General features: G+C 41.6%; 1 protein-coding gene across 4 annotated transcripts in view; it reads left to right on the forward strand.

Moving 5' to 3' along the window:
* The window catches only part of aass (aminoadipate-semialdehyde synthase), a 74510-nt gene that overhangs the window by 6685 nt on the left and 41921 nt on the right, over positions 1–25904 (forward strand). For 3 of the 4 annotated variants that reach the window (XM_043709193.1, XM_043709191.1, XM_043709192.1), the window contains exons 2-8: positions 10254–10483; positions 12376–12552; positions 14116–14200; positions 14297–14364; positions 17252–17398; positions 20060–20138; positions 21863–21990. In XM_043709193.1, the coding sequence (XP_043565128.1) occupies positions 10262–10483; positions 12376–12552; positions 14116–14200; positions 14297–14364; positions 17252–17398; positions 20060–20138; positions 21863–21990 (906 nt within the window). In that variant the 5' untranslated portion in view covers positions 10254–10261. Of the gene's footprint in view, positions 1–7457; positions 7477–10253; positions 10484–12375; positions 12553–14115; positions 14201–14296; positions 14365–17251; positions 17399–20059; positions 20139–21862; positions 21991–25904 lie in introns of those variants that run through there. The other variant, XM_043709194.1, reaches the window with a different exon arrangement.

Below are 25904 nucleotides of genomic sequence, written 5' to 3' on the forward strand. Positions count from 1 at the left end.
TTGGTCTTGAGGAAGTGGGAGGATTCGAAGGAGAAATTGTTAAGGGTGAGGACCAGTTCGGCCAAACGAATGAGAGTGTTGGTGGAAGGGTACTGTTGGGAACGTCGGGAGAGGAAGAAACGGAGGGCTTGGAGGCCCTGGTCATGGCGGATGGAATTGTAGAGGGATTGGATATCCATGGTGAAGATGAGGCATTGGGGGCCAGGGAAACGGAAGTCTTGGAGGAGGTGGAGGGTGTGGGTGGTGTCTTGAATGTATGTGGGGAGTTCCTGGACTAGAGGGGATAGGATAGTGTCGAGGTAGGTAGAGATGAGTTCAGTGAGGCAGGAGCATGCTGAGACAATGGGTTGGCTAGGGTGGTCAGGCTTGTGGGAACATCTCTTGGACACCCGCACCAAATAACCACACCGCCCTGTGGCCCAACATTTCAACTCCCCCTCTCACTCTGCCGAGGACATGGAGGTCCTGGGCCTCCTTCACTGCCGCTCCCTCACCACTATACGCCTGGAGGAAGAATGCCTCATCTTCTGCCTCGGAACACTTCAACCCCAGGGCATCAATGTGGACTTCAACAGTTTCCTCATTTTCCCTTCCCCCACCTCACCCTGGTTCCAAACTTCCAGCTCAGCACTGTCCCCATGACTACCTGCCTATCTTCTTTTCCACCTGTCCACTCCACCCTCCTCCCTGACCTATCACCTTCATCCCCTCCCCCACTCACCTATTGTACTCTATGCTACTTTCTCCCCACCCCCACCCTCCTCTAGCTTATCTTTCCAAGCTTCAGGCTCTCTGCCTTTATTCCTGATGAAGGGCTTTTGCCCGAAACGTCGATTTTACTGCTCCTTGGATGTTGCCTGAACTGCTGTCCTCTTCCAGCACCACTAATCCTGAAAGTGTACGTGGGTGAGTTAGTAGGTTTGCAGACAATACAATGATCGGTGGAGTTGTTGATAATGTAGAAGATTGTCAAGGTATACCGCAGGATATAGATCATAGAGTCAGAGAGATATACAGCATGGAAACTGACCCTTCAGTTCAACTCATCCATCCTGACCAGATATCCTAAATAAATCTAGTCCCATTTGCCAGCATTTGGCCCATACCTCTCTAAAACCTTTCCTATTCATGTCAGCATCCAGATGCCTTTTAAATGTTGTAATTGTACCAGCCTCCTCCACTTCCTCTGGCAGATCATTCCATACATGCACTTTTTGTATGAAAAAGTTGTGCATTTCGTCCCTTTTAAATCATTCCCCTCTCACCATAAACCTATGACCTCCAGTTCTGGACTTCCCCAACCCTGGGAAAAGAAAGCTTTGTCTCTTTACTCTATCCATGCCCCTCATGATTTCATATACCTCAAAATGGTAACCCCTCAGCCTCAGTTGTAGATATGGGTGGAGAAATGGCAGATGGCAATTTATCTGGTTAAGCGTGAAGTGCTGCGCTTTGGGAAATCAAATGTTAAGGAAAATTATACATTTAATGGCAGAACGCTGAGCGACATTGATGTACGGAGGGATTTTGGGGTCTGTATATCCCTGAAAGTGGTCACAACAGTGGAAAGGACAATAAAGAAGACATATGGCATGCTTGCAGACAACACAATGTCACACAGTCATTTAATTTTGGGCACAATCAAGAGTTGAAAGAAGTGATAGCTAAGCCCCTATTGATGCACTGCTTTACACTATCAATACAAGTGCAAATTGTGTCTGTGGCTTGTGTTATGACATGGTGGTGAACCCTTCTGTTAATTTAACCAACATCTCACTTGGCCTCGTAATCTGTTAAAATAGGAGTGATGGGAGATCCAAGATTGCAGCGCTCTGAGTGGTCTGCTGTGCTGGGCTCTGTGCCATACCCCTTGGCAAGGTGGATGTTTATCCGCCTTATCAACCACCCCCAGGAGAAAAAGCTGTTAATATAAACTTGCTGAACATCTGGAGCTGCTAAAATTGTGGTGCAACAGCTTTAAGTCTTGAATGAAAACGAATAAAGGAAAGGGGCCTAAAGAGTACAGCGGGCAGGGCACTCCCCTACTGCATCAGGGGTGCCTGCAGCCATTGCACACACTCCCGGGGCGGCCCCTTTGGATTTAATGGGGCAGCAGCAGTTACTCTCGGAGTTTGCCAAACTCCGAGAAAACATTGAAGCAGCAGTGGAACTATTATCTGCCATGCTTAAAAAGCAGGAGCAGGAATTCAGTTGTTGGACCGAAGAGAGGCAGTAGAGGAGAGGACTGCGGCGTTGCAGACCATGGCAGAGGTCTTGGGAGGAAGGATCTGAACGCTGGAAGACCAGGTTCCGGTCCTTCAGGAGCATGTGGATGACCTGGAAAATAAAAAAAAATAGAAAAAAACACTTCCGGCTTGTGGGTATTTCGGAACACGAGCAAGGCAAGAACATCGCTGGTTTCCTAGAGAGGTGGCTCCTGAAGTTTCTGGGGCTGGAGTTGGAGTCAGGCCTGGTGAGTGTGGAGCGGGTCCACCGGATCACAATACGCAGGTTCAGGTCAGACCCGCGCCCCTGCCCGGCCCTAGTGCAATTCCAGCATTATAAAGATTAGTGATTGAAACAGCAAGAAGACTGAAGAGAGATCCACAGGCTTTAACATACAAAGGTTCAAGAAAAATGTTTTTTTAGGACTTCTCAGGAGCCTTAATTAAGAAGAGAAGGGCATTTGATGAAGTTAGAAAATAAAGTTAAGGGACCTGGACATTCAATATTCCTTGAGGTATTCGCTGTGTTGCATTTTGCTCATGGAGAGACTGTACATAAAAGGCAGAAAAGGCAAAGGACTTTGTGAATTCTCTGCATTAAAGGACTCGAGTTGGGGTGGCGGGGAGAGGGGGCATTGTTATAGACAATGGTATGGGTTTTTAAAAGGTTTTTTATTACCCTTTTTTTCTCCTCCCTCCCCTTTTTTTTGAGGTAAAACTGGAATTATTTCATATATTGGTTAGTTGGGTATTATCTGGGGATTTTTTTTTACTGCTGTCCTTTTATTTTTGAATTGAGGGTGGCTATACCGGTGGTTAAGTTGTGTGTTGGGGTGTGGGGGGGATGGGTATCCATTGTTAATTCTCAATGTAAGTAATTTCATTTGTGAATTACCTGGGGTTAGGGCACAGTTTCAGCCAAAGGAAGTTGGGATGATAGCAAGGAGTTGGGAGGAGTGCCCCCTATGAGCAAGGGGAGGGATCTCTGGTGAATTGGGAGTTATTTGGGTGTTTGCTTAAGTTAAATGTAGTGATTAGTTTTTTTAGTTGTAGTTTTTATAGGAGTAGTTTTTAGATTTAATAGAGTTAATGTCTTGTCGCTCGCCACACCTCAAATAAGCTTCCTCCTCATGGAAATCTATGGGCTGCCCTGGACAATTATGGCAAGTGATTTGTTTAGGTGATGCACCTGGAATATAAAATGAAACCATTCCCCTATTAAAAGAAAGCAGGTGCTGTCAAGCCTTAGGAAGGAAAGGGTGGACATTGCCCTGCCGCAAGAGACACATTTAACGCATAAGGAACATCTGAAACTGCAGAAGTGGGGTTCGGACAGGGTATTCTTCTCCTCCTTCAGCTCCAAGAGTAGAGGAGTGGCCATACTGGTAAGAAGGAACCTCTCATTCCAGGTAACTGAGCCAATTAAGGACGAACATGGACGGTTCATCATTCTTAAAGCTCTAATACATGGAGAAGGGTATGGCATCTTGAATGTGTTTTGTCCCCCAGCGCACCCTCTCAAAAAATTAGAAATTGATGCAGTCGCTAAATTAATGAATCTTGGGGTGTTTCGCACAATAATAGGAGGGGATTTTAATCACCTAATAGATCCCGAAGTTGACAGGGTGCCAAGGGGTCTGGCAGGTCTGCCTGCGCAATCTTAGACAGTTGGTGAACATGTGTGACGAATTGGGATTAGTGGATGTGTGGAGGTATCTCCACCCTAACGGGAGAGACACTACTTTCTGTTCCAACTCATTCAAGTGCCACACGTGAATTGACTTTTTTTTTATGCTACTGGATTGTTTGGGCAGAACATTGGCATGCAAAATTGGGAATATAGCTGTCTTGGACCATGCGCCAGTGTATTTAGATGGTAAAATTGTGGGTGGTGGAATGGATGCACGGCACTGGTGCATGGACCCATTCCTGTTAAGGGATAGCACATTCATTGAGTACGTCAGAAGAGAGTTCAGGGCCTTCTGGGATATCAACTCAGGTAGGGCCAGTAATCCGGTAATACTTGGGGAGGCCACTAAGGTATATTTATGAGGCTCTGATCATTTCATATTCAGCGACTAGGAGGAGGCAGAGGAAGGAGCAGCAACAGATGCTGGAGGCCCGGTTGCAGATAGCTGAGGAAACATATTATAATAGGCCCTCTCTGGTCAAGTTGCAGCGGGTCATGGCCCTCCAAGCGGCTCTCAACTCATTGCACATGCAGGTGGCAAAAAAAGAGATCTCCTTCGCTAAACAAAGACTGTTTGTTTGAATTTGGAGATAAGCCTGGTAGATACCTGGCTAGGAGGTAACAAGCTTCCCAATCTGTTGTGTCACTGTGAGAGAAGGCTGGCACAGTTACCCGTGTATTGAAGAAAATCAATGTTAGATTTAGGGAATACTTCGCAGAGTTATATCGATCAGAGGGAGGCGAACATGGCACAGCAAGAATGCAGTCCTTTTTTGAGAATGGACCTCCCTGGGATAAATGCAGAACAAGTCTCCCTGTTGAATGCGCCTAGGAAGTACAGGAAACAATAAAGCACTTCCAGGGTGGCAAAGCACCGGGACCAGATGGATTCGCAAGTGAATTCTATAAGGAATTCATAACTGTGTTGGTAGAGCCACTCCTGGGGATATTTAGCTATTCATATGCACGGGATTGTCTTCTGCCCTCTCTCAGGGAGGCTAATATCTTCCTCATTTTAAAGAAGGGGAAAGACCCCGAAGAGTGTGCTTCATACAGTCCAATTTAACCGTTCCTTGATTGATTCAAACAATTAATTTATTTGGCAGTTGTTCGGGTTACAGGATCAACCTCACATAATCGGAAGCCATGTGGGTGGGGGAATTAGTGGAGGTGCCTGATCTGAAGGATGGAATGCAGTTCCCGTTTAGATGGTCGTCAAAGGGTTTTTTGTATTTGGGAATTTTTTTATTACCCCTGCCTTCCACCAGCTGTATAAAGCTAACTATGTACAACTATTGGAGAGGATAAAACAGGATTTGCAGCAGTGGGAGGTGTTACTGTTAGCATGGTTGGGCTGAATAACCCTGATTAAAATGAAAGTTCTTCCTCGCCTGTTGTACCCCATGAGAATACTCCCATTGTTGCTATCTAGACAAGTATTTCGGAGGCTCAATGGTTCTTTTATTTGGTGTCACAGGTGCACTCTAATTAACTTTACCAAATTGCAGCTCCTGAAGGGTGAGGGAGGGGTGGATCTTCCAGACTTGAAGAGGTATCAAATAAGCGTACTATTAGCATATGTGGGTACGGGGGAATTCGGAGACTATTTGGCTTGATGTTGAAACTTCATAGTCGAGATATCCCCTAGTTAATCTATTATTCATGGATGAGGTGAAATCCGTGAATGAGCAGTGTAAGAGTCCAATCATTTTAAATGTGGTGAAAGCCTGGATTATAATGAGGCGAGACAAGGGGAGTTGGTTTAAGACCTCACCGTTTACCCCATTGGTGAGACCTCAAGGATTTAAACCTGGGGCAATGGACTCTGGTTTAAGTAATGGGAGAATAAGGAAGTCTCTTGTCTGGAAGATTTATTCGAGGGGGTGGTCTTGATGTCATTTAGCCAGAAATATGGATTGTTTAAGAGGGACCTCTGCCGGTACTTTCAAATAAGGGATTATATACAAAGGAAGGTCATTCTCCTGGCTCAGTTTTACAAGTCAGACATGGAGGAAAGAGTGCTTCGGTGCACGGGCACTCTTTCAGTTGGTACTTTATACCATTTACAGAAAGGATGTGCCTTAGGGGACGTGGAATTGAAAGCTAGGAGAGGATAGCTCATTGGAGACTTGGGAAGATATATGGGAAAATGTAAGGAAAATTTCAGTATGTAATAGAGCGCAGGCCATGCAATTGAAGATCTTACACAGGGCTCCTGTGGCACCAGAAAAGCTAGCTAAGTTCAAGAAAGGAGCGTCTCCAGGCTGTCCCAAACGTAAAATTAGTATAGGCACTCTTACACACTGCTATTGATCATTTTGTAAGATCCAGAGATATTGTGGAGTGCTACAGTAAAGGGGCTAAAGGACATCCTGGGGATTGAAGTTAACGTGGATCCGTTATTTCTTCTTCTGGGGTTGCCAAATTTGCCCTCTATGGGGGAACACGGAAAGAGATTGTGTAATATTCTTACCCACTGAGCGAGGAAGAACATTTTAATGAATTGGACATTGGGAAAAACCACCAGGTTTAATGGGGTTGAGTAGGCTGGTGATGGAGCATCTCCCCCAATACTATCTCACAAATATGGTGCACCACAAAACAGAGCTGTCTTACAAGACATGGCAGCCCTTTCTAAATTATATTAATGCAGATTTATTAGCAATATTAATTAGGGCCATGGTATAACTGTGGGAATCAGTATGGGTGCCCTTGAGGCCCTGGGTGGGGGAGGCTGGGGGAAAATAATATGGGTACAATGACTGGTGCACCCAGGGATGGGAGTCCCGGTGGAAGTATGATAAATGAAATAGAATAAAGTGGTGAGATATAATTTAATTTAAGTTTTATTTAATTTGTTTGTAGTTTAAGTTAAGTAGATACGTTTGTTCTGGTAGAATAGTAGGTAGTTCATTAGTATCACGATATGACATTGTTGTACTGCCTCTATTTTTCTGCTTTTTGGTATTTTTTTTTGTATATAGATGTTTTGTAAAAGATTTAAAAAGGTTTCTAATAAAAATATTTACTAAAAAAAGCGGGGCTCGCGTGCTTTGTGCTGGGGGGTGGGGGCAGTGTTGGATCGGGTTGGGGCGATGTGGGGTCGGGATTTGGCCCACTGTACGCTTTTGCAGTCTCCTGAATAGGGAGCAGACTTTAAAACTCCGAACCCCAGAGGAAAGGCATTTAATCGATTTTCTGAATAATCGATTATCCGAGCGAAATAGTGCCCGCCCATCACGTTCGGATAATCGAGTTTCCACTGAACACAGGTGCTTGTAAGCTATCAGTTCAGAACGGCATTCACTCTCTCTTAAAGATACAGCACGTGCCTTCAACGTCATAACACTTTCAACCCATTTGATGGTATGACGTGTTGTATCACTTTTTTTGTTCACGCTCACATTTGCAAAATCCAATATGCCTAGGATTTGGTTTCATTTCAATTAACCATCAATGTTTTTGTCTCCTGCTCTCTCAACCACAGCATAAAAATAATCCTGTCCTCAGGCATCCAGTAATGTTGCTAGAAATGAAGGAAGTTCTGCAATTATGAGGATGGTGGGTGCATGATCAGAAGTCTGAAAAGGAGTAATTCTAATTTATAATTTATTAATATACAAAGATTAATGAATTCCAACTGATTTGTTGTTGGACCTGATCCAACTATCACCTAGTTGTTAAGGTGGATTGAGTTAATTTCTCGGCAGCATTTTTAATGAATGAATTATTGGTGCAGAATGTGCTCTAACCTTTTCCATGTAGTGCAAGTTGTGCAATGTACTTGATAAGTTTAAGGCAAATGGCTGTCAACATTTTTTCCTGTTATGAGTGAAATGGCAAAATGGAAAATGATTCATCCGGGTACAAAATAAAATTGGAGCTGTGGAACACAGATGCGGGGAAACCCAGGAGTATAAAAAGCATAATCTACCATCATAATCCACCTGGCTGCTTCCACAATTCAGAATAAATAAGCAAAGACGCTGAGGAGATAGGGTTATTGGGAGAGATGAGGAGAATAGTAATCTTTTTAATGACAATAGTGAATGGTCAGATCATACATGTTTGTCAACTTTAAGCCCTGTACCTGTTCCTGATCCATTATGAAATTTTGAGGCCTTCATAAAGGTGACTCAGGAGTCTGCCTGTTTTATTCTGTGTTCTACCTATAATTACAGATTAAGGTTTGTGATATATTTAGGCTCTGCCTACAGTTCTGAGGATGCCCTTATCTCTGGGCCAGAAGATTCAAGTCCTATCTGCTCCAGTGGTGTGTCGTAACATTTCTGAACAGAATGACTAAAAATGTCACAATTCCAAGAGTGAAAGTGAGGGCTGCAGATGCTGGAGATGAGAGTCAAGATTAGAGTAGTGCTGGAAAAGCACAGCAGGTCAGGCAGCATCCGAAAAGCAGGAAAATCAAACAGCAAGGTCTGATGAAGGGCTTTTGCCCGAAATGTCGATTTTTTTTTTCTCTGCTCCTCTGATGCTGCCTGACCTGCTGTGCTTTTCAGCACCACTCTAATCTTGACTACAATTCCAAGGGACCAACAGATGGAGCGTGTAAAGTGTAAAGCTCTTCCAATTGATATTCTAGCACTGCTGGATGCCAATCCACAAACAAATAAATTCCCTTTTTTTGAAAAGAAAAATCGTGTTTTGTAGAGTTAAGAAGTGCATGGTTGCCCCTCTTGGCTCAACAGAAATATTTTAGTTCACTCTCTGCCTGCCTGTGCCCACCCTTTAATCCCCTGATTACACACATCCTAGGACAGGCGAAACAAAGGCATGCACGAGAATTCTTAGAGGCATGGCATTCTAACCAGAACTCTGTCAATAAACACATCGATTTCAGCTCTATCTACCTTCCCTTGGGAAAAAAAAAGACCCAGAAATGACATCACCCACCTTAAGAAACTAAGACCTAAAAATAGAGATGTGGGACATACTACCAGCGCTTCAACAGTGACTCTGATGATGTTACCTACTATGGTGACAAAATATCTGAAAACAAACCTTCAAGCTCAGCAAGCTAACTTCCATACCCCTGATTACTTTCCTTCTCTTCGACATTGAACTTCCAACTAATACAGTCACTGGATTTCGTACGCAGTCCAGAGTGAGCTGACCGCGAGCACTGGTTCAGAGCTGGCAGCTCTTTGGCATTAGATAGAGGAGGCTCCACATGTTGAGCACCAGCCAGTCAACCTGGTTATAGAGTTATAGAGATGTACAGCATGGAAACAGACCCTTTGTACAACCAGATATCCCAACCCAATCTAGTCCCACCTGTCAGCACCCGGCCCATATCCCTCCAAACCCTTCCTATTCATATACCCATCCAAATGCCTCTTAAATGTTGCAATTGTACCAGCCTCCACCACTTCCTCTGGCAGCTCATTCCATACATGTACCACCTTCTGTGTGTAAACGTTGTCCCATAGGTCTCTTTTATATCTTTCCCCTCTCACCGTAAACCTATGCCATCTAGTTATGGACTCCCCGACCCCAGGGAAAAGACTTTGCCTGTTTACCCTATCCATGCCCCTCATAATTTTTGTAAACCTCTATAAGGTCACCCCTCAGCCTCCAACGCTCCAGGGAAAACAGCCCCAGCCTGTCCAGCCTCCCTCAAATCCTCCAACCCTGGCAACATCCTTGTAAATCTTTTCTGAATCCTTTCAAGTTTCACAACATCTTTCCGATAGTAAGGAGACCAGAATTGTACGCAATATTCCAACAGTGGCCTAACCAACGTCCTGTACAGCTGCAACTTGACCTTCCAACTCCTGTACTCAATACTCTGACCAATAAAGGAAAGCATACCAAACGCCCTCTTCATAATCCTATCTACCTGCGACTCCACTTTTAAGGAGCTATGAACCTACACTCCAAGGTCTCTTTGCTCAGCAACACTCCTGAGGACCTTGCCATTAAGTGATTACTCCTTGTTCAATCAAAATTTCCCCTGTTGGAAGGTCATTTAACACAACTGCCAAATTTCCATCCCACTGTCTTTGAGAGGAATTCCCCAAAGCATATCACGATCTTAAAATTTGCAAAGGTCACTGGGAATATGGCAATCTTTGAAATGGTTTGCAGGAGGCTACTAATGTTTTATAGGCTCACAGCAAGTGTAGTAATGTTTGTAGAATAATTATAGAGTCCTCATACAGCTAAATTGGAAAACCATTTCTGGGTATAGCAATTACCAAACTGTTGTTTTCACCTTTTCACAGCACAGTGACTTGCTTCTTGCATGTTTATGTGATAGTTCTTGTGTTTTTCATGTCCTAAAATGGATGTGGATTGTTTCCTTCCATTTTTGTAAGCAGGTTTGATCATGTTTTGGTTGTTGAAACACAAAAACAGAGCAATAAGCTGCTGCCTCCGATGTAGCCACCCAAGGTACCAGCATCACAAAGCTGTTTTGGCCTTGCGGAGAGAGGATATAAATGTCTGGGAGAGGCGAGCACCATTGGCCCCAAGACACATCAAAGAGGTGACGAGTGCAGGCTACAAAGTCCTGGTACAACCATCCAATAGACGAGCCATTCATGAAAAGGTGATTGTGAATGATTCATTGTGTACATGTTTGCAGGCTGGGTTTTAATTGTTGCTACTGACAGTCCACGTTTTTAAGTCCGTGCTTTGAATTTAAGGTGGAACAATTTTATTTCTATGAACAGAATTCATTTTTGAAGGAAAGAAATGTCAAGAAACCATGACCTAGTCGGACAACACTTTTATATCTTGATGGCTATGTTTATCTCTAAACAGGCATTAACTCCCCACTCTGAACAGATTTCTCAACTTATTCTCCAGACTCTTCACTATTCTGGTAGCAATATTCTACAGCGGTTTCTGCCTCCAGTTTTCTTTCACTTTTAATGAGCTGCTTTGGTCAGTCTCGCTTTGTTTATTTGAAAGCAGAAGATTTGGGGGGGAGCTTTGCATTCTTGTTGGAATATTCTTGTTTCAAGGGTTCTAATTTCTTATTCTAATTAGTTTCTTGAGGTGCTTTGTTTTGTAGTGCTTGTTCATGTAATTATTTATCTTCCAAAAAAAAGTTTCACACAATAATCTGTAACGTTTCACACAATAATCTGTCATAAATGTAAATAATGAGCAAGTTATTCCCCAGGTTTCCACTTTGTGACAAGCATGAGTTCTTCCATTGTGCTTGCATGTTCAGTTTGGAATGAAAGTTGCCAAAATCCAAATTTTTAAAGATTCCTTCAGTTGCCAACTTTTCTCATTAATGCACAATTAACGTCTCTGTTCTTCTTGGTTTGTTTTCTAGTTCTTCCTCTTTTTAATGTTCTCTTCCCTCCAAAAAGCTAATTTTTTTTTTAAATGGAGAGAACTTCAGAAAAACAGCAGTCCAAATGTTGTATACAAGCACAAGGGAGAGGTGTGGGGTGGCAAGAGTTTCCTCATTGAGTTGCAATCACAATCCAGGTGCATGCTCAACATTACACCCATATAACAAAAAACAGTTTTCTTGCCATCCCACCCTGTGTTTCCACACTGTCAAGCTTGCATATTATTATTGCACAAGCTGCCCTGAACCAGTGCAGCAGTGATATTTTGAAACCGAGTGCTTCTTTAAAAGTTTAAAATTGCCTTAATTTAAAAAGTCATTTAAGTAGTGTAATTATTGCAACAAAAATAGATTTCCTATGAAAAATAAACATTTTTAATTGCTGTCAAGCCACTATGTATGAGTAACTGAGTTTTAAATGATGTTTTTTTCCAAAAATTTTAAATTATTTTCTATGTTGGGGCATTGCAGTCAGTTTGTTAATAAAGTAAATTTTTAAAATAATTCAAAACCTTTTAAAATTTGCCCTTTTCGCTCCTAGCACCTAAAAAAGCTAACTTAATTTTTAACAAATTCTACAGGTTTGGAAATAAACACATTTAGTGAAAACTTCCAATTGTTATTAATTCATCCTTGGGGTGTGGCAAGGCTTACTTTAGTTTCACCTTTTACAAACCTGGTGTAAAAGATTGCGAAATATAAGATGTGCTGAATTAAAATTGATGTCAAATTCTGTGATTTTCTATGCCAGTTACAATAATTTCAGTCGATTGAGCAGAATCTCTAAGCTGTTAATTGTTGGTATTCTAATGTTTGCAGCAAACATATTTTTAAACTTGCATTATTAACATTTGTATAAGTCTGAAATGCCTAAAATGTTCATTAAATGTCTGATACCCTTTGTTCCCCAAAGTTTATATAGATTTCTAATCTTCCCCTGCCAACTCTATCTCAAACTTTAATTTCCTTTACCTAATCATGAGTAAGTGATGAATGTAAGTAAGAACACAAAATCACCAAATGGTATAAGGAACTTGTTTATCTCTGACATATTGCCTTGCTGAGACTCAATATGTTTGAAGTTCACTGTGGGGAAAAAAACCTGATTATTTTTATAATGTTTTCATTTTTAGGATTATCGGCAGGCAGGGGCTATAATCCAGGAAGATATCTCTGAGGCTTCTTTAATTATTGGAGTGAAAAGTCCTCCAGTGGAGAAGCTGATACCTAAAAAGACTTATGCCTTCTTTTCACACACAATTAAAGCCCAAGAGGCAAATATGCCTCTTCTGGATGCTATCATTGAAAAGGTATAATAGAATGTTTGTTAGAAAATATTTTGAGTTTGATTTTGGTGACCTTTTACAGTGGCCTTTACACCCCTGGTAAGATTTCTTTGTTTGAACATTTTCCACATCTTTATCATTAGTGATAATAATGAATACAGACAGAGGCTGAGTGTGTTGGCTTCAAGATCTGTTGGAAATTCTCTTGCTATTCAGACTGACACTCTTTGGATGAGTACAGAGGTGGACTGCCAACTTGTCAGCAATATCCTACCCTGGGGCCATTTTCCCAGAGAAGGGTTAAAGGCTGGTATTTTCTAGCAGCACGTAGCCAATTAATGTAAGTTAATTGGCCTTAAGTAATTATTTTTAGAAGCCAACTGAAATTTTTCATCTAGTTTGTAAGCCCCTTCTGATATTGGCAACTTTTGCTTATTGCTCTGTAGAGAAGTTGACTGTTCTGCTTTTCTGATTACAACTCACAGGCCATTCTGTATAGAGGGGTTCCTCCAATGCAATGACAGCCTGGCTGCTGTGACCATATTTAGTTTAATAGATGGATGCCCTCTGCCTATCTCACCTAAAATGGCAGGCATCAGCTCCTCCTGAGCTGGGGGGCTTCCTATTAGCCCCTCCACCATCAAGAGATTAAGGACAATTGGCCCACTCTCTGGACACAAAGTGGCTAACTCAGAGGAAATCACTGCCATGAGATAGCTCGACACAGTGCATGATTCTGCCCCCTACCTGACATCTGGGGCCTAACCTGAAAGTAAAACTCCTGTCCCTTGTCATTGTTGAGATTGCATTTTTGTTTTACAGAAGCCTAATTAATATGTGACGGTTTGATTTGGCATGCTAACTTTTATATTGTTGATCTCACAGAATCTGAAATTGTGGAAACTGAAATGGGCAATTGTGTCGATTACACACTATCAGGAACCAACATTGTGAACACCTTTAATGTGATTTAAAAAAAATAGATGTGTATCCATAGTACGAAAGATAAAATCTTTTTTAAAGGTGATTCGATTAAATCAACAAAAACTTTGGATTGGGTGGATACTTAAGAGCAAAACAGTTGAGTGAAATTCTTTGTTTAGAAAAAGAACTCCATCTCCCTGCAAAAATAGTAAGAAATCAGTTAACAAGATACTATAACTATTCTTTATTCTGTGTAATTATTGTGTATTTTACACAATAATGTGCATGTTGAGTAACTTCCTCCATGAAATCTTCTTGTGGGGGAGGGGAGAGGGGACTGTGGATGCTGGAAATCTAAATAAGAAAGGAACATGATGGAAATGGAGCTCCTGAAAGTGCCTATATTTTCTGTTTTGTTTTAAATTTTGCAGTTGGCAGCAGTTTCCCTGTTTTTGAGTCATTGTAAGAGTGCTGCATTGCAGTGTACTATTTTACGGAAGAATTTTTGAGTTTGTGTGGAGACCTTGTTTAATTCGAATTTGAGTTTCTATTTCACTCAGACGTTAAATGCAAGTTAATACTTTGGTGTTGCTAACTATATTTAATCACCTGTGAGAAGCTGTACTCCCAAAGAGCTCATGTTCCTTTTTATTGTACTTCTAGAAAATCCGCCTCATTGATTATGAAAAAATGGTGGATAGCAAAGGGACAAGAATTGTGGCATTTGGCAAATGGGCTGGGGTAGCAGGTACGTTTATCCCATTGTAACCTTTTCCTCTTGGAACAAACACGTGATAACCTGACCAATACTTTCCTAATTCTTTCCTCCTGCTGGTTGTAACAGGAATGATCAACATTTTACATGGTTTGGGACTGCGCTTCCTTGCTCTTGGCCACCACACTCCTTTCATGGTAAGGGTCCTCTATTTTTCCTGCTTTTATGTAGTATTGTGCTCCTGGGTTTGTTGATGTAACAAGCAGGATGGATAAAAGGGAAGCATTAGATGGAGTATGTATTTGGATTTGCTAAGGTGTTCCATAAAAGTGTATAGCAGAAGATCAGAACTCCTGTTCTTGGGGGTCATATATTAGCATGAATAGAGGATTAGTTAGTTAACAGGATACAGAGATTTGGAATATATGGGTCATTTTCAGTTTGGTTCCATTGTAACAATGGTTCCATTGTTCCATTGCCACAGGAATTATGCTGGGACTGCAATTATTTACAAACTACAATAATAACTTGGATGAAGAAATGACAGTAGTATAACCAAACTTGCTGATAGCTAGGAAAGCAATTAATGATGAGGAAACGAAGACTTAGATTTCACTCCCAAGATGGGGGCAGGTACATGTTGAATTTATGCTGGCTATTCCTGGAAACATTTCAGAGACAGACACAGATTTGTGCAATATCAAGGCAGGCTGTTTAAAATGCCACTCTGGTTCCCTAAGACTTCATCACAGTTTTCCTGAACTGAAGTCCTCTGGCCCTCATACTGCTCCATCTGCTCCCCATGCTCTGTGGATCTCAACTTATGCCAAACTTTCCAGTTACCTTCAATGGCCCTTTATAGCCTCCATGCCAATCACTGCCCCTCCACTGATCCCATGGTCCCTTTATAAACTCTAAGTCAATTTTCTGCAGCCCACATCTAAATTGACCCTTTACTGGTCTTATTGTCACTCTGTTTTCATGTATCTATCCACATGGTTTCAACAATGAATTCAACTGGTCCTGCTGAGTTTGTGTTTCCCCGTCACACAAAAATAAGATCCCTCAGAAATGAAGGTGCAACTTCTAGATCAGGGTTTTCAGCTCCATTTTGGATATGCCATGGAATCTTCAAGATTCCAAGAAAATTGAGGCCAAAGCAATATGGAGAAACAAGTGAGGAAAAAAAGATTTGCAGATGAGGTATAATATAAAATGTGAAGTTGTCCACTTAGGCAGGGTAAGAATAGAAAAGCAGAATAATATTTAACTAGAGTAATACTGAACTTTATGTATGTACAGAGGAATCTGAGTGACCTTGCATATGAATCACAAAACTAACATGCAGGCACTTTGGGTAATTCAGAAAGTATGTGGAATGCTAGCCTTTATTGCAAAAGGATTGGAACATAAAAGTGGAATAGTCTTGCAACACATTTTAGGGTATTGGTAGGATCAAAAACTCACTGAAGTTTAGTAGAATGAGAAGCAATAGATCCTGAAGCTTCTTGATTGGGTAGATGCTGAGAAGATGCTTCTCCTTTTTGGGGTATCTGGAATTGGGAGGGACAGTTTAAAAATAAAGGTTCTTCTGTTTGAAATATAATGATTTTGCTCTGAGGGGCTTTAGTCTTGAAGTTCTCTTTTCAGACAGTAGTGCAGCCTGGGCCTTTCTGTACATTGATGTTACAGAGAGTCTTAATTGACAAGGGTGTTCCAGGGTTATAGGAAAGGAAGTGGGGTTAAGACCAAAAACTAACCAATCATGATCTTACTGAATGCCAGAGCAGGCTCAGATTCTCTTATCTCTCCTGATCCTACGACTGACTTATTCTTATTTTGTCAGTACTCTCTAAACTTAATTTCTTTCCACCCTGTTCTTTTGAACACATAGTCTTACTTGCTGGAGGTTAGATATGTTAGTTGCACTTGTTGTTGCATTGTTCAAGATTAAGATTTATGTTCTCCTAGATAAAGATTTCAGAATGTTGCTCACCAGAACAGTACATGAGTGTGAATCCTAACTTCTCCTGACACAAGTTCCAGTCAGGGCTGTTGAATTCATATCAGTATTAATGGAATCCAATCCGGCTGGTGAGATGAAAATCAAAACTCTCAGCTTTTAGTTGTTCAGAGAGTTTATTGACTTACTTAGTCTTACGAATTCAATAAATAACTGGAATTAAAGTGCTGAATGATGACCATGAATCCATTACTGATTGTTGGAAAAACCCACCTGTTTACTAATGTCCTTTTTAGGGAAGGAAACTGCCATCTGGTCTGATTTACATGCGACTCCAGACCCACAGCCAATGTGGTTGACTCTTAACTGCCCTCTGGATAATTAGGGATGGGTAATTAATGCTGGCCTAGCCAGCGATGCCCTCATCTCATGAATAATTTAAAAAAAAACAAATGTCACTGTGGTCTTCCCTTTATTTCTCTTAATCTTAATGAAAACATTTAACAATTGTGATGAACCAGACGTTAACAATTAGGACCTCCCTAATCCTGGGACACAGAGGCTAAGTTGGACTCAGACTGAGAAATGCTCACTCAAGCAGCCCGGGACTTCTGGTGTCTATATAGATAAATTACTTTGGTGTTAACAGAAAATCCTCATTCATAATATTGCTAATTTTTAAAAATAAATGCAACTGTCCTCGGGAAGCTTTACTTTCAAATACTTGGATTTTTAATGGATAGATTCTGGGACCAGAATTTTCAAACCCTTTACAAAAAGGCCAAACCTCTCATCCATCCTAAAACCATCTAACAATACAGGTCTATGATAATTATTTGTGAGTGTATCTTTTAGGGCCATTCTTCAAGGTTGCACTTGCCACAGAGGTCGTCCTGCTTTGCTCCTGTAACTGTGCTTGAAGTGTGATGGAGCTCCCACCTTTTGAGTGGTGTGGGGGTAGGGAAGATAGTGGTGGAGGGATGATGTTGGGGAGAGGCAGCCTCAATGAAGTCCTTCCAGTGAATCTAGTCATGGAGCCAATCAGTGCTGAGTTGGAGTCAGCCGGTGAGGTGTTTTATGAATGAGCATTGATATATTCAGTCGATGCATTCTGTTTTCAGCATATTGGCATGGCTCACAATTACAGGAACAGTGCCCAGGCAGTGCAAGCTGTGCGGGACTGCGGTTACGAGATCTCCTTAGGTTTAATGCCGAAGTCCGTTGGACCAGTTACGTTTGTGTTCACAGGTACCGGTAATGTCTCCAAGGTAGGTTGCATGTGTTTTGTTAAGTTTGAGGGGAATGCTTGTAATATTTTGGGCAAGTCTGATGGTATTGCAGAGATGAAACACTCTCAGAAATGCTCACATCTGCCTGGTATTCTCAGACAGCCACATGGCTTGGGTGCATTGTTAAGGTTGGAATCCTGAATGGACTCCTGTCAACTTGCTCTTCACAGCTTTAGTGATAATGCGAATTGATTACTTTAAATGTCTCTTTGGTATTCTTTCCAGTAGGATAAAATTAAAATAAGCCCACAAATTTTTATTGAGCCGAAGAGACCCCTATATATTCTCAGTTTATCTACAAAAATGTTCTGTCAAAAAAAACATATGTGAAATATATAATTTTTCTAATTTGCTTACAACTTAAAATTGTCAGATCTTGTACAGGAAAAAGCATTAATAGACGTAGGAGTTGGTTCTGGGAAACCGAGTACAGTGATTTTTGTTCTGCTTAGTGTGCTAATGAGAGTTGGAAGAGTGCAGTAAAGTTTGCCATGTTATCGACGCAGTCAAAGTTATTGTTTTTGACATTTTGTGCTGCAGTGCAATTTGTGGTGGGAGTCAGCAAATTCAGAGAAGGGAAGGAGATACGAAATAATACGTAAGCAAATGGTGATATTGGAATGTGGGATGCCCTTCAAAATGGCATTGTAATTCTATCATAACACCACTATTTTTTGAGGATTCAGTGCACTTTTTTTTGTTCACTTGAATCAGTATGGTTGAACATGACTTGGATATGGGTCCTTCTTGAGAATGGGGAACGCTAAATTCAAAATCAATATTGCAGTCAGTGACTTGTCAGCCTATGGAGTAGCTCCTTGGGGAAATGGTGAAAGATGGTAACATCAATGTATTCAAATAGAAATTTGATGCATTCCAGAAAATAACATTTTGGGATGCAGTGCATTAATTTTTTTTTAAGTCACGAAATAATGCTTGGAAGGAGCAGTTAACTGTGGATTGTGGTTCTCAAAACTGTCACGCTCAGAGGTTTCCTTGCATCATTAATGATTGAAAATCAGTTGACAATTCCTTTATTGTTACATCATGTGACTGTCAGGATGATAGAAGATGAACAAGATGATTTTTGGATTTTTTGACTAGCAGTTTACATGTTCACTTGCTTGTACAGACACAGAATGTTGCTGAAAAGAGAAATGTTGTCTTACTCACATCAGGAAAAATGAATGAATATCTGATGATCACAACAATTTATACTACAGGAGAAAAGGATGCTGATTGCTTGAAAGTTGAATCTGATTAGTTGATGTGTTGCCATGGAATAAACAATGGAGGGTGGGTGGGGGGGGGGGGGGGGGTAGTGGAAATGCTCCCCCAAACTCCAAGGTAATTAAAAGAAAGCCACAGGGCTTTAACATGTTTCTTTTGTTTACAGACATCTGATCTCTGCACAAAAACGTAGATCACTTCTAGGCAGTATAAATAAGCCACAGTACATGCTCATGTGTTATCTTAAATTGATTGTTAAAATAGCTGTTCATACACTTGGGATTATTTAGACATTGTATTCATTTATCCAGAAATTTATGGAGCCTGTTGTTCCTTAGCTTAGCTAACATGATTCTCGTTACGATGTTCAAATTCCTATATCTAATATGAATTGCTCAATGCTTGTGCAATTTTAATTCTGTTTAATCAGAGCTGTAGTTGTCTTCATGGTCATTTCCAGGGGAGTTAGATTTAATTGTCTTTTTAAAACCATGCCTGTTGGTCATTTTTGTAGACCTTTCAATAAACTGTGAGTGGTGATTCAGCTGGCTGTTTGTGTGCATTGGGTTAGTACAACTGCAAGAAAAGGAATTCATCTGTCATTTCCAATTCATGAATGGATTTTGTTTTACCTTGTCAAGAAATTGTGTTAAATAGTTTGTGATTTAACAAGCACATTTTTGCTCTGACTTTATACCTCAAAAATAATTTCTCACTGTTAGAACTTTTCACACATTGAGAACTGAGTTCTGTATACAGACTGAAAGGCCACACGAAGGAATGCTGACGTTGAATTCTCCCTATTACAGCCACCCTGTGTACAGTTACTAACAGTATTTTGAAGGAGTTGGGGATTAGTATCAGGAGAAAGATAACTATTATTTTCAATGAACTGAGGTTGGGGATGAGCTGAGGATTTTTGGAGTGAGGGAGGACTTGTTGAGGGAATTGAACAAAGCCCTGAAGTGAAAGGGGAGCAGCTTGCTAAATTCCTTTTGCAAAGAGCAAGCATGGGTTTGATGGGCCAAATAGCCTCCTTCTGTGATGTAACTACTTCATGATTCTAATCTTAAGAGTTGTACATTTCAATGAAAGAGCAGAATAATTACATTCTCAAGGGTTGTTGATTATTTGAAGTTAACTACATAGAAACCTTTGTTACATTTTGCTAGAAAGTGCTGCTTTTCTACAAATTTTATTGCATACTGCTCAATGAAACTTCTTGAAAGACATTCAAGAGTTTTGAAGCGTTTTGTTTCTTTTGAGTTTTTGTTTCAAGTTTGGTTGTTTCCTACTTTACCATTATAGACGCTATATAATTTACAGTTCCTTTGACGTAAATCTGAAACAATGACATTGAAAATGGGATGAAACAAAATATTCTTCTTGATAACTGCTGTTCCTTTCCAGGGAACACAGGAAATATTCACTGAACTTCCTTGTGAATTTGTTGAACCACATGAGCTGCAAGATGTTTTTCAGTCTGGAGGTATTTAATAGTTATAATTTGATTCATCCAATACTTTTATAATAATCTGATCTGACAAATGTCTTGTATTTGTGCACTGTCATGCCCACGGCTCTCCTCACAGTGTTCGAAATGTGTGTGAGTGCTGTATATTGTCTGAACTAGGGAATCTGAGCACTGTTGTCTGACTCAGAAGTGAGAATGTTGTGTGTTTGTCTGAACTCTGGTATGTTACTGCATTGCATATGTCTTAGCTTATACTATTGTTGGTAAGTTCGTATGTCATAGCTTGCTTGTCTTAGCATGATATGTTTGTTGGAACTCAGCACCATGCACACTGTGCATTGTCTGATCCCAGGTGTATTAGTGTTGTGTATGGGGAGCCCACTGAACACTGCCTGCTCGTAGCCTGATGTCATTGACTGGGTCAAACGGGTTCTCAGAAGAATGCTGAAAGAGTCATGTTCTGATTTGATTTGATTTGATTTATTATTGTCACATGTACCTAGGTACAGTGAAATGTTTTGTTTTGTGTGCAGTATGGGCAGATCATATCATACAAAGTGCAATAGGGTAATACAACAAGTGAGGAGTACAATGTTATGGCTGCAGAGAAGGTGTACAAACAGCGAAATCAACATTTAGTTTAAAATTTAAGAGGTCCATTCAGAAGTCTAATAACTGCGGGAAGAAGCTGTTCAGTTGCACCTACCGTCTGCACTTTTGATGTCAAGCAAACACAGGCAACTGAAAAATTTCCTTCGTATCAGTTGTGATTATGTTACAAAAGAATGATGCTCAAAATAATCAAATTACTTCAGAACTGGTTTCATACTTGCCACAGAATCCCCATTGGCTGTATTTGTCATGTGACTTGCATCTTTTATATAATCATAAAAGAACATTACACATCAGTATATGAACAATGTGACCACCTAACAAATAGTGATGGGGAAGGACACAGTACAGCTTGACCTGATGAATAGTTTTACATAGGGCAGGATTTGGCATTTGTTCTTTTTTATGAAGTCATGAGATGAGAGCATTGTTGGCTAAACCAGCATTTGTTGCCCATCTCTAATAGGCTAGACGGTGGGTGTGGAGTCACCTAGAGGCCAGACCAGGTAAGGATGGGAATTTCCTTCCTTGAAGGATATTAGTGAACCAGGTGGGCTATCCCTGACAATCGATTCATGATCATTGTATGGACTCTACATTCCATATTTTCTTTTTTAAGTGAATTCAAATTTCACCATCTAATGTGGTGGGATTTGACCCTGGGTTTCCAGAATATTATCATAATTTCCGGATTAACAGTCCAGCGATAATGTCACTAGGCTGTTCGCTTAAACTCATTTTAAATCAACCTGTTGAGGGATGTTATGACATAATCTCTGGAGCAGGTGGGACTTGAACCTAGGCCTCGTGGCTCAGAGGTAGAGAAATTACCACTGTGCCACCTGACCCACCCTGCTTACACTGCCTCAGCACATTGAGCCTGTTCTGCTTTGACATTGTCACCAGCAGACAATACAAAATGGAATGGCTACCATTCATGTCCGGGTCTTGAAATGACTGGCACTCTTTGGGGCAGGAGAGTTAGATAATAATTATCAAAAGCTGGCAAATGGGGAGGGGAGTAAACCAAATTATGTGGCTTTCTCTGTTCTTCATCAAAAATAACAGGAATTGAGGTATTGCGAGCTGTTCGGTTTGGAACTAACTGTCTGTGATTCATTGCATAGATCAAAGAAAAGTTTACTGCACAGTTCTGAGCCGTCATCATCACGTTGTTAGAAAGAGTGATGGGAAATATGACCCTGTGGAATATCAACACCATCCTCAAATATACACCTCGCGCTTCAGTGTTGACGTAAGAAACAAGAAAACGTTTGGCTTGTATAAAACATAATCACTACATGACGCACTGTGAATATTCTAGAACCCAAAATTTATTTGAAGGGCAGTTGTTTTTCTAGGTGATTAAGCTTAGTGTCTTGGCTGCTCCAGTTTTATAGTCAGTCATCGACCGATTATAGTTATTTTTTGAGAAACTGCAAAGGAAAGAATTTCTCCTATGCCTCCGACCATTTTTCAGTGTTGTCTTTAGTCTTGAAGTGGCTTGGTGATATTTCTAGGTTTTTACAGAACTCCCATGACCAAAAGGAAAAAGGAGCACAAGAAAACATTCTGGTCCCTGAGCTCGCTCCACCATTTAATAGGATATTGGATGATCTTGTGCCTGAGTTTTCCCTCTCACTCCCCAGATCCTCTGATACCTTTAGAGTACAAAAATCTATCTCTGCTTTAAATCTGGTAAATGACGACACATTTATAGCTTAGTAAATCCCAGAGTCTTTCAATCACTGCGTGAAAAAATTTCTCATCACTTCAGACCTAAAATACTGACCTCTAATCCTGACAGTGCCTCCAGCTAGGGGAAACAGCCTCTCAGTACCCACCCTGTGAAGTTCCTTCATAATCTTGAATATTTCAGTGAGATGCTCCGCTATTCTTCTGAATTCCAGAGTATTCAGATCCAATGTACCCATCCTCTCTTCACAGGACAGCCCTTCATCCCAGAGACCAATCCAATGAATCCTCCCAATATTGTCTCTAATGTAAGCACGCCTTTCTTGAAATGCACATAGATGAAAACTGCACGCAGCATGCCAGATGTAGTCTCACCAAATCCCTTTAGCAATTGTAGCAAGACATCCTTATTCTTATACATCCATTGCCTTGTAGTAATGGTCAGTGTACCATCTGCTTTCTTAGTTGCTTGCTGTCCCATTGTGCTAACTTTCTATAGCTTTCTTTGATTATTTGATGAGCAGCTGTCCTGCAGATACCATTGTTTGTGTTCCTATCAAATTTGCATGACATTCTTGTCAACAGGACAATTTATGTTCCAATCAAAATTTGTTTGAGCTGAACTCAACCCGGATAGAGCTGCACCCCACACTTAGAGCCATAGAGATGTAGAGCATGGAAACAGATCCTTTGGTCCAACTCGTGCATGCCGACCAGATATCTAAACGAATCTAGTCCCAGTTGCCAGAATTTGGCCCATATCCCTCTAAATCCTTCCTATTCATATACCCATCCAGATGCCTTTTCAATGTTATAATTGTACCAGCTTTCAGCACTTGCTCTGGCAGCTCGTTCCACACATGTATCACCCTCTGTGTGAAAAAGTTGTCCCTTAGGTCCCTTTTAAATCTTTCCCCTCTCACCTTACGCCTTCTAGTTCTGGACTCCCCCACTCCAGAGGAAAGACCTTGTCTATTTACCCTATCCATGCCCCTCATGATTTTATAAACCTCTATAAAGTCATCCCTCAGCCTCCGAAGCTCCAGGGAAAGCTGTCCCAGCCTACTCAATGTCTCCTGATAGCTCAAATCCTCCAACCCTGGCAACATTCTTGTAAATCGTTTCTTAACCCTTTCAAGTTTCACAACATCCTTCCAATAGGAGGGAGACCAGATAATATTTGCACACAATATTCCAAAACTGTCCTAACTAATGTCATGTACAACTGCAACAAGACCTCCCTACTCCTCTACTCAATATTCTGACCAATAAAGGAAAGCATACCAAACACCACCTTCACTATCCTATCTACCTGTGACTCCATTTTCAAGGAATGATGAACCTTCACTTCAATTCTCTTTGTTCAGCAACACTGCCCAGGACCTTGCCATTAAGTGTATAAGTCCTGCTCTAATTTGCCTTTCCAAAATGCAGCGCTTCTCATTTATCTAAATTAAGTTCCATCTGCCGTTCAGAAATTGTTCTAACAATCTGGCATAGTGATTCAGAGGCTTGGCAGTTTTTTTTAACACTCTTTGGTTCGCTTTTTCTGTCCAGTTTATCTGCAAGGTCATCAACTGTCAGAGGGTGAACATCCATGGTTAAAATTCAGCATTGCCAATTCCATTCTTCTCGCCTAGCTAGAGAGAGAGAGATGGCATATTGACTGTTTCTGACTCGACTCATTGACTGATGTTATTTGTGATTTTTCCATTGATATACAAGATATATATGCAGAACATTATCAAATTTAGCCAGTTCTATAGGATTTTAACATATTGCGTTGATTCACTACTCCACCCAAGAATAAATTTTGCTACCAGTCAATTAGGGGAAAAAGATAGAAATTCATTCAGACTATGGCTGCTAGCCTTGGAGATCCCTTTGGTACCAAATAGCACCTAACTTTCAAGAGAAAATTATCTCCAATTCAGACAGAAACAGACTCTGCTTATTGGAAGGAATTTAATAATTGATTGACGGAACCACTATTCTCTGGAGAACAGTAACAAAACCCTTGATATTGAGCCTAGCCTGCCTTACCAAAACTCGCTACCATGGCCCCTGATCTGCACTAACCTACTTCAGTTGAATTAAATTTACCACACAAACACAAACTAATACTGTTGTTATTTTATAATCCCTGAACAAATCTATAAATCTGTAATTACAGTCAATGAGGTTTATTGCCTGGAAACAGACCCTTCAGCCCAACCTGTCCATGTCAGCAGTTTTCACATTTAACTCATCCTGTTTACCTGTGTTTGGTCCGTACCCCTCTACGTGCATCCCATCCATGTATTTGTCCAAATGTTCCTTAAATGACAAAATTGTACTCTACTCCACCACTACCTCTGGCAACCCATTCCTGACACTCACCTCAATCTAGAGTTGAAAAGTGTAGCGCTGGAAACACGCAGCAGGCCAGGCAGCATCTGAGGAGCAAAAGAATTGACGTTTCGGGCATAAACCCTTCTTCAGGAATGAGGCTGGTGTGCCAAGCGGGCTGAGATAAATGGTGGAGTGGGACGGGGAGTTAAAGTGTTCGGCCACGGGGCGGTTGGGTTGGTTGGTGCGGGTGTCCCAGAGGTGTTCCCTGAAACGTTCCGCAAGTAGGTGCCTGTCTCCCCAATGTAGAGGAGACCACATCGGGTGCAGCGGATACAGTAAATGATGTGTGTGGAGGTGCAGGAGAATTTGCGACGGATACGGAAGGATCCACTGGGGCCTTGGAGGGAGGTGTGGGCGCAAGCTTTGCACTTCTTGCGGTTGCAGGGGAAGGTGCCGGGAGTGGAGGTTGGGTTGGTGGGGGGTGTGAACCTGACGAGGGAGTCGCGGAGGGAGTGGTCTCTCCAGAACACTGATAGGGGTGGGGAGGGAAATATATCCCTGGTGGTGGGGTCTGTTTGGAGGTAGCGGAAATGACGGAGGATGATACAATGTATCTGGAGGTTGGTGGGGTGGAAGGTGAGGACCAGTGGGGTTCTGGCCTGGTGGCGATTGGCGGGGCAGGGTTCAAGGGCGGAGGTGCAGGAAGTGCAGGAGATGCGGTGGAGAGCATCGTCAACCAGGTTGGAGGGGAAATTGCGGTCTTTGAAGAAGGAGGCCATTTGGGCTGTTCGGTAGTGGAATTGGTCCTCCTGGGAGCAGATACGGCCGAGGCGAAGGAATTGGGAATATGGGATGGCGTTTTTACAGGGGGCAGGGTGGGAGGAGGTGTAATCTAGGTAGCTGTGGGAGTCAGTCGGTTTATAGTAAATGTCTGTGTTGAGTCGGTCACCCGAGATAGAAATGGAGAAGTCTATGAAGGGGAGGGAGGAGTCTGAGACGGTCCAGGTAACTTTCAACGACTGCCCCCAGTGACGTCACTCACCTGCTCAAGGACAACACCGCATGCTACGCCACTCCCGCGTTGATCTCCGCCCCCGCGACCAGCGCCGCCCCCACGCCTAACCCCCCACCCCCATGCCTAAC

This window comes from Chiloscyllium plagiosum, chromosome 19, assembly GCF_004010195.1.
Source record: "Chiloscyllium plagiosum isolate BGI_BamShark_2017 chromosome 19, ASM401019v2, whole genome shotgun sequence".
Taxonomy (NCBI): domain Eukaryota; kingdom Metazoa; phylum Chordata; class Chondrichthyes; order Orectolobiformes; family Hemiscylliidae; genus Chiloscyllium; species Chiloscyllium plagiosum.